The sequence below is a fragment of the Saccostrea cucullata genome, unplaced genomic scaffold, assembly GCF_032062105.1.
Source record: "Saccostrea cucullata isolate Sc308-1 unplaced genomic scaffold, CSIRO_AGI_Scuc_v1 ctg14175, whole genome shotgun sequence".
Lineage (NCBI taxonomy): Eukaryota > Metazoa > Mollusca > Bivalvia > Ostreida > Ostreidae > Saccostrea > Saccostrea cuccullata.
The window spans coordinates 3,964-13,869 of NW_026919392.1; the positions used below are offsets into that span (position 1 = coordinate 3,964).

General features: G+C 33.4%; 1 protein-coding gene across 1 annotated transcript; it reads left to right on the plus strand.

Moving 5' to 3' along the window:
• Positions 1–3,540: 3,540 nt before the first annotated feature.
• LOC134230535 (uncharacterized) lies at positions 3,541–7,177 on the plus strand. The gene is made up of 5 exons (XM_062712369.1): positions 3,541–3,678; positions 4,060–5,692; positions 5,742–6,224; positions 6,477–6,566; positions 6,807–7,177. The coding sequence occupies exons 1-5, from the start codon at positions 3,541–3,543 to the stop codon at positions 7,175–7,177; spliced, it is 2,715 nt and encodes a 904-aa protein (XP_062568353.1).
• Positions 7,178–9,906: the final 2,729 nt, after the last annotated feature.

Here is a 9,906-nt window from a genome sequence, read left to right on the forward strand (position 1 = left end):
AGTCCATATTTCGCTAAACCCATACGTGTCAGATCAAAAAGTAAAATAGGAGATGCATAATGGTAATATGTAATATTAAACTTAAGATTCTTTGAGAGTTTCATTAAATTACTCTAAGTGGTGTAAGAGGATTTGCGGTTAAGAGATGGCCAGATGGGTACCCCTAAAGCGTAACAGACAGACGAACTAAGATATAACAGACAGACCCCCCACTTTTCAGGCGGGGGATATAATAAATGTGAAATATAAATCACAAGAATGGGAACATTGGGAACTTTCTCGAATACCTTCTCAAACGCATGTGTCGAGCTTGGACAACAGACAAGAGAATTTTTAAAAAGCTATAGTTTTAGGTAGAATGTGGAATTCTCACGAGGAGTTTACTCTCTCTTCCTATATGCTTTTTCTAATAATCATTAATTATTTATGTCTAGAAATTTAATTCACATCAAATTCTATTTTCATTATCATTGTACCAAAGAATCAAACCTGTTTATTATACTCGTACCCCACGCGTGAGGATAATGTTTTTGACCCGTCAGTCAGTCCTTTTTTTTTTCTTTTTTTCTTTTTGGTCAGCGCAATTTCTCATAAACCACTGTACAGAGTTTTGTCGAATTTTGCAGATATTTATAGGAGACAATGTGTGTGTAGATTTGAAAATCACCAGGAAATTCCGAATTCTTTATTTTTCCGGGAATTTCCGCACTTTTACATTTAAATTTTGGCCATATCTTGAATATAGAGGTGAGCAATTTGTCAGCGCAACTCCTCATAAGCCGCTGCACACAATTTACTCAAACTTTGCAGATATTTAGGACACAATGTGTATAGATGTGATATTATAAGGAAATTACAATTCCTTTATTTTTTTCTTGGAATTTTTAGCACTTCGACTTTTGGGGAGCGTGGGGATGTGAACTTGCTCACTTTTTCTTTCATAGTGCATAAAATTATAAATAACTTTAAATCAAAATATATTAGGTCTAATAAAGCCAATTCACAGTATTTATTTGATAATAATTGATCATTAAGAAATCCAATCTGTTTCAGATGTTTTTCTTACATTATTTTTATGAGAGTGTTATGCATGTTTTATCCCTCCCCCTCCCCTTTATCACGGGAAAATATCTTCAAAAGGTGAATGATTCATAATAATGCCTGCTTTTTTAAATGAATTTGTTGAAGTTAAACCAATTACATAATCGTAGTTTAACTTAATTCTATTTACAAAATGTACAGACAGAGTAATGTTTATTTTTGAAAAAAATTACTTGCATTTTTTTTTTCAATCAACCCCACTGAGCTTTCAACCTTTGATATTTTCCCTGACCAAATAAAATGATCGGCATGGGCCACGCGTGTCCAAGCATCTTTTACTGTTGAGTTAGGAATGGATAACATGACTTTTGAGATGGGTTTTTCAATAAAAGTAAAATAGGATAATTCTTCCGACATGTGCACATCCCTGTAGCGATAGCAGTAGCCAGGTAAATGTTTTTATCACTGCGTTTGACGCGTTTTCTGACCTGCATAGGTGTTTGATGTACATGTATGTATTATCAGTGTTAGTTTATTTTCTATATTGCAGCAAATGCATTCAAAAATAATTTAATTCTCGGTATAGTTCTCTATTTTTTGATGAATTTTTACTTTTCAAACATGCATTTGGTCAGTTTATGGACTTCTAAAAACTTTGTTATCGGAGATGTGTACATGTCGACAGTCAGGCTAGAAAATCACTCAAGTGAAGCAATTGTACAAGGCTATATATAGCAGGCACAGGTGACCAAAATTTTTTGATTAAATATGGCGGAATCGAAGAAATATGGCGGACAAAGGCGTACAGGAATGTAGTAAGTCGTACAAAGATGAAAAATGATGCCTTTTTAAGAGTTCATGTCAGCTTTAAACTTTATGTGGATACAATCACTGGTCCCGAGAAAACTATCGATAGATACGGGAAGTTAGGGAGAGTTACGTTCGTTCGTAAGATGTCGGTGTTTCTCTTTAAAGTGATATATGACGTATTTTAATATGTTCAGACTTTCTATAATTAAAAATCTTTTTTATTTGTTTTGTTACTTTATATAAAGATAGGACTTTTTTGTAAATTACACGACTTAATCATAGATATTAAACAATAATTGATTTATTTTTGACGCGGAAATAATAGAAACAAGGGGGTATTTCAGTTCAATATACGTGAAAATTTGAATTTGAACGTAAATAACAAATATCAAGTAAATCTACACTTAATCTTGTTTTTTTTAATTCTGTGTTTTTGCCGGAAATTTTAGTTTGCCTTGCAACAGGAGATGATTCTAATTTAATAAAGTACTACCTGAGCCAAACCAATAAAATGTTAAATAAACTGCTTAGCCCTGAGCAGTAAACTGCCTCTGTTGCCTTGATTGTTTAGTATGTTGCTGTTGATTCTAGAGATTGGAAATGCATTCCTCTGCCCCTGTTGACACAATTTTTCCAGTCCTGGAAATTTGTAATTTATAAAATTCCATATTCTGCCATCACATTTGTGCATATTTAGCAGTTCAGAATTTTGAATAGTCAATGAATCAATAGTACTTGTTAGGGGTTCTTGTTTGAATTTTCTATGATTTACATTTACTCCTCCTTAGGTATTATCTTATTATGCGGTTCTATGCATTAATTTGAGTTATAACTTCTTGCACGTTTTTCTTACACTTGGTTTCATTACTACCAATTAAAAAAGCCCTGTTGATTTGAAGATGATCAGAAAGACTGACACCAACTCACAAGCACTTATCACAAGGTGCATCTGTCAACACACTAGTATTCACACATTTAAATTCCGTACAAACATATCTCTATACTCTAGATTCCTAAATATACGCGTGGAATTAATTCTCGCGTGATTTCGCGAGAAGCACCACAAGCTAAATAAAATAACTTGCCTTTATTTATATTGTGCTGGAATCTATATATAATATCTTGATCACCCATCCACTCGCGAATAATTTTTTCTCAGGATTTGCCGTTGTAGAGCCCATTGGCGATAATAATTACTCTCGAAAAATAAGGAATCTACAGTACACATTAAACCTGAAAATATATACACAATTGTATTCCATGTTGAACCCTTTATCCATTGGATATGACGCATTGGATATAAATTTGAAATTCTAGTTTAATGCTGTCCTGAGGTCATAATGGCTGGGCGTTACCATGATGAAGTAAGATAAAGTGAAGTCCTACTGTGTATAATATTGGTTATGAATTTTTTGACTTGGGATAAAAGCAATTCCCCATGGTTTTTAGGTTGTATGGACATAAAAATGATCTTAATTTCACTGTGCGCTTATGTTTTATCAAAATTATACCTTAAAAATAAACAATAACTTTTCATATGAGTTTTTGTTTGTGTAGTAAGAATAAACTATAAAGAAAACAAATTAAATGTTTAGGTTGGGTGCAGAGATAAAATCGGAATAAAGTACATGTAAAAGTGGAAGTAGTTCTGTCAAAAGAAGACATTTAGTTCAAAGTACTGGGATACTGATGTTTACAGCAACAGCTCGTCACATCGCCCTGATGTTACAACAGGAAGGATACGAGATTGTACCAATCAAAGACATCAGAAAGATAGAGGACTACTGTGATCCTCATAGTCCACAGGTTTTTGTTATTGATGATGTGGTAGGTGTCTTTGGACTTCAGAAGGCAAAATTAAACCTTTTGTTTAATTACGAAGATAGAATCAGTAGGCCTGTTATGCAAAGTTCAAAAACCCTCATGACATGTAGAGAAGCCGTGTATAGAAAATCATTTGAATCAAGTACATTTTTTACTAATGAAAACAACATTATTTTGTTACATAGCAAAGATAACATTTTAACCAACAATGACAAGATAAATTTACTAAAAATGTACAACATAAATTACAATATGTTCTCTACTACCAATTTGTCATCAACATCTAAAATGTTTCCTTATCTTTGCAAATTATTTTCATCGGACAAGAAATTCCAGTCGTATGGGACTGTGTTTTTTGAAAATCCAGTTCCTTGCATTTTGAAGGAACTTGAAGAAATGAACAAACAAAATAAAATTCAATATGCTTCTTTGGTTTTATGCATGATGAATGAAAACAAAATATCGGAGAACATCCTTGACGAAACCAATAAGGAAAAGGTTGCTAAAAGCTTTCAAGAAATGAGAAAACGAGTTTTGTGGAAATGCAAAGTCAGCAGTGAAACAAATAATTATAAATTTGTTGATGCACTATCAGCAATGGAGGGAACTTACACAAAAATGTATGGTACTGAGTATTCCTTTGTTCATGATTCCATGTTTGAGATTCTTGCATATCATTTTGGTCGTCAGTTTCCAGAACTGATTTTACAGTATATGAGTAGTAGTTATATTGCCAACAACGTAAAACTACAAAAACGTCATGAACAAAGCAAGCAGAATTTAGAGAGTGAACATAAACAAGAAAGTGAGAATATTGAAGTCAGTGTGGAGTGTAAGGAAGAGGAAGGGAATATTGCATTCAATGGCAAAAGTCGAGAAAACATGGAGTCATTTGACCTCTATATCAGGTTAAGAGAGGATCAGTATTCAATGTTAACGGAACGTTTGTACAAAGATGTTGAAAATATGGAACTGTATGACGTTTTTATGAATGATATTTTGAAAGAACCTAAGGTTTGTAAGAGTTTTATTGAGGTGTTAAAAACAAAGTCTTACACGGTGCTTAAGTCTTTATTTTTGTCAGTGCAGAAAAACGTGTCTAAGGTAGTGAGTAAAAGAGACCGTTTGGACAAGGAGAGTGAGGGGAGGATAGGAAAGATGAAGTGGCCTAGACAGAGATTTGTGACGTACAGAGTGATGCGAGGACAGGAAGTCCTAGTCAACGAGAGAAAGAAAGAATACAGTGTCAGGGTTATCAGTTGGGTGATTTACTATAAACACAATCAGATACTACAATTCATTTTAGAACAAACTGATCTTAACAAAGAAACACAGTCTGAACTGTTTACAAATTCTTTAAACCCTGATTTATCACTTATAACAGAAGAAGGGGAAAATAACAAGAATACTGAACAATACCGCTTGCTGGTACTGAGTTGTTATAGTGGCGACTTAGAGATTGTTAGAAGAATACTGAAATATTTCAATAGAAGCATTAATTCAAGGGCACTGACAAATATTAATTATGAACATTTTATTTATGATACACCATTGACAATAGCATGTATGGAAGGACATATAAATGTAGTGAAGGAGTTGATAGAGGAGGGAGCTGATATCAATCATCAAGGTGAATATAATACACCATTAACAGCAGCATGTGAGGGTGGACATATTAGCGTAGTAAAAGAGTTGATTCAGGCAGGCGCTGATATCAATCTTCGAGGTGAATTCAATACACCACTGGTGACAGCATGTGAGTGTGGGCATAAAAGTATAGTAACGGAGCTGATAGAAATGGGAGCTGATGTTAATCCACAAACTCAGCTTGATTCCCCATTGACAACAGCATGTGTTGGTGGAGAAATGAGTTTAATAAAGGAGCTCATACAAGCGGGGGCTGATGTTAATCCACAAGGAAAATACAATACACCACTGAAAAAAGCATGTCTGGGTGGAGATTTAAGTTTAGTGAAGATGCTGATAGAGGCAGGGGCTGATGACAATACTGATGGCCGCATGTAAGAATGGGCATTTAAGTATAGTGAAAGTGTTAATTGAGGCAGGGGCTGATGTTAATCTTCAAGGTGAAGATGATACACCACTGATAAATGCATGTGAAGAGGGGCATTTAAATGTAGTGAAGGAACTGATAGAAGCAGGAGCTGATGTCAACCTTCAAGGGAAATACAGTACCCCACTGGTAGCAGCATGCGCAAATGGGCATTCAAATGTAATAAAGGAGCTAATAGAGGCCGGGACTAATGTCAACCTTCACACTTCAAAGAGTACACCACTGTTAGCAGCATGCAGAAACAGGCATTTCAGTCTGGTAAAACAGCTGATAGAGGCAGGAGCTGATGTCAATCTTCAAAGTAAATATGATGCACCACTGGGTGCAGCGTGCGAAAATTGGCATTTAGGTGGAATAAGGATAACGATAGAGGAGGATTCAGAAATCAATATGAGATATCTGCATGATTCACCACAAGAAGTATGGCAGAGTGAACATTTAAATGCAGTGAAGGAACTATTAGAAGCAGGGGCCTGTGTCAATTCACAAGCATTTTGGTCGAACACCTCTATATAGAGTTGTTTTAGATCATATAAAAATGTCACACAAGCTGTACATATTTTGAGTATGTTTGGCGCAGACTCATCCATCCGTAATAAAGACGGTTATTCAGCTTTGTATATTACATTATTTAAAAACAAAACTGATGTTGTGAAACAATTATTTCAAACTGAAAAAGGAAATAATCTGAATAGATTGAAGTTACATTTGTTTGACTGTTTGGTAGACATAAGACACAGTGATGTGGGGACTGATTTTAAGGATGATGTCGTGGTGACACAGAGGCGAGTTTGGTGTATGCAGGAATTGGGGAATTGTATAATACAATAAAGGGTTGTAAATGTGACGGACTAAAACATCTGTTAAAAGTAGGTCTGGATATTAATCAGTGGATACAAGTGTATTCTGACAAGCCTAATTTTGATATGATGCCTTTGCTGTTTATACTAATTAATGGTTTTGGTGTTGAAGACGGGTAAAGAAGATAAGGATCCTTCTGCAGGCGGAGCAAATGTCAATGACAGGGTAAAATTCAGTAGGAATCATTTTGTTTTAGACAGGGACAGCGTGTTCGATGACCTAATTGATGATGATGATGATGAAGGTGAAGGTGAACGATTGGTATTTGATAGTGAGAATGTGTATGATATTTATCCCACTGATGATGAAGGTGAAGATTCAGTTTTAGATAATGAGATTGCGTCTGATAATCACTCTACTGATGAAGAAGGTGAAGGGTCAGGTTTAGATAGTGAGATTGCGTCTGATAATCACTCTACCGATGAAGAAGGTGAAGGGTCAGGTTTAGATAGTGAGAATGCGTCCGATAATCACTCTACTGATGAGTTTAACGATCAGGAGAAAAAAGAAGTAATATCTATGTTAGACAGAGAGGGGGTTTCTGTTTTAGGAGGACACGACGTCTGATGATAAGGTTCAGAGAGCCGATGTACAAGATGGTGTTAATGGAGGTGAAAAAATATGCGAGACGATATTCTTTGTGAGAAAGATCAAGGGTTCCCATGTATATAACAAAACATGTAGAAAAATGTCATTTTAGAATATTCCAATTACTATTACTTTTAAAAATCATCGGACAAGTATTAAAGGTACTTGGACACAGATTTGAAGTTAATATTTTCTCATTTTTTCTGTGTAATAACACAAATTATATATTATGATAGCATTTCACACAAAAATTAATTAAAAATCTTATTTCATTTAAAAGTTATTAAAACTTAAAATTTTTTGGCGGGTTTGTTTGACACATCCTTGCACTTTCACAAATTTTAACTTTATTCTCAATCCTTAGGAAAAGTGGCAATTTTGATGTGTTTTAATGAGAAATATTAAAACTTTTATCAACAAAAATACTTTTATTCAGAGTAGGAATGTTAGAAAGCAAAACACCTTCACAAGTATCGTCATTCCGAACTAAGAGATGCGTACAGAGTTTAGCAAATCGAGCACACTCGTGTTATGTACACAATATTTGTAAACAGGGCTCGAGTTCTGTTATTGTTTATATTTAGAAGTCACATGGTGCGTTCAATCGTCACATTCTGCTTTCCACAACTGAGCGGACTGACAATATATTGTGTGTTTGTTTTGCTTTCGAACGTGTCTACTCTAAATTTTCTGGATTATGGTATTAATATTTTTCATTTATACAAAACGAGATTGCCACTTTTCTTAAGGATTAAGAATAAAATTAAACTTGGAAAGTGCAAGGATGTGAAATCAAACCCGCTAAAAATTTGAAATTTCAATATCTTTTAAACGAAATAAGATTTTTAATTAATTTTTGTGTTCAATGCTTTAAAATTATATAAGTCGTAATATTAAAGAGAAAATAATAACTTCAAATCTGTGTCCAAGCACCTTTAAAATAATTAATGAAATAAGCATATTTTTTCACCAGTTCGTAATGTAATTTGATGTAAATTAAAATTAACTATATTCATTGGACAAAAAAAATTATGTAATAACGTTTAGACAGTTAATTTGATATGGATTTTAAATTTTAATTCGTGTTACATGCCAGATGATATTTCAGTTTTCTGACTGTCTTACCTTTAGTATCCTGAATTTATGTGCTTCAAAAATTCAAAAATTTGCTGGTCACATTATCTTCTGATGATTTATCACCATGTCTGTTTAGCATTCATCATATGTATGCTTTTATGGGAAATAGATTTCCAGCCGCAAATAAATGTTCTTACATAAATATTTTAGCAAACAGAACTGAATTATACCCGAAATTGTGTTGAATTTTCACTTATCATTAAGGTAATTCTATATATATATATATATATATATATATATATATATATATATATATATATTATATATATAGAGAGAGAGAGAGAGAGAGAGAGAGAGAGAGAGAGAGAGAGAGAGAGAGAGAGAGAGAGAGAGAGAGAGAGAGAGAGAGAGGAGTGCTACTTTTAGCTTTAAACTTTGCTTAGCTTTGACGTCATTACATTGGACAATAATTGAAATGTTTTATCTCTTGCTTTTCTGATTCATAAATACTACATTTTTCAAAGAAGTGAGAATTTCCCGAATAATGATCTATTTGTTGCCTTAACATACCTGCATTGTTCATTATAAAACTTATGTTTTTGAATCTCAACATGGACATTCCAGAAAAAAAAGCATTCTATTTTTTAATTAAATGTAGCCAATTTCCTTGAAATCAATTTTAGTTTATGCTAATGAGAAATTTAAAAAAAATCTATAAAAAAAAATGTTACAATTCTAATTTCAAGGCTTTTAAAAAAAGCAATCTCAGAATATTTATTAGAATTTTAGTTTTTAGGTTTTGCTCGAATTTTTCATTAATCTAATTGCTGATGTACTTTATTTTGTTTTCTGTGTAACTTCCTTTTTCATTTGAAAACCATTGTTAATGCTGTATACGTAGTGTGTTAATCTATTATGTATGATATCAAGTAACGCCATTAATACATGTACTTTTGTAAAGATTTTTATCCAGGTGATCATTTTATTTAGTTTTAAGTGCACCTGAGCTAAAGGCTCAGTTCAGATTTCTGATTTAAATTTTCCGTTGTCTGTTTTTGGTGTCGTCGTTGTTGTTGTTAACTTTTCACATTTTCATTTTTCTCCTCCAGAACCATAGAACCAATTTCAACCAAACTTGGCACAGTGTATCCCTGAGGAAATGAATTCAAATTTGTTCGAAAGGCCATGTCGTCTTCAAAATGGAGACAGTTATAAATTAATGGTATCTCCAAAAAATATTCTTCTCAAGAACCAGTGAGGCAGGAAATATGAAACTCATGTGGAAGCATCCTCTTTGTAGTGTAGATAAAAGTTTGTTCAATTTATGACCCCTGGAGTAGGGTGGGGTCACAGTGGGGTATCAATTTTTAACAAAGGAATACATTGGAAAAATCTTTGAAATCTTCCTCTCAAGAACCTATCGGTCAGGAAAAATTAGACTCAAGTAGAAAAATCCTCTGTTAGTGAATTTTCAAGTTTGTCCAAATCATGATCACCAGGAGAGGGTTGCATCAAAATTTTACATAGGAATACTGAGGAAAATCTTTAAAAATATTTTCTCAATATCATCAAAGCCGTGATATGTCATAGTTATTTGAAAGCATCTCTGAAAGTGCAAATTCAATTTTATT

What these genes read in the sequence shown, in the direction of transcription:
- LOC134230535 (XM_062712369.1), top strand. Translation starts at nt 3,541, where the DNA reads ATGTTTACAGCAACAGCTCGTCACATCGCCCTGATGTTACAACAGGAA. An exon ending in TGATGACAATACTGATGGCC is followed by an intron (nt 5,693 to 5,741) that starts GCATGTAAGAAT and finishes TAATTGAGGCAG; the next exon opens with GGGCTGATGTTAATCTTCAA. An exon ending in TATGCAGGAATTGGGGAATT is followed by an intron (nt 6,567 to 6,806) that starts GTATAATACAAT and finishes ATTTTGTTTTAG; the next exon opens with ACAGGGACAGCGTGTTCGAT.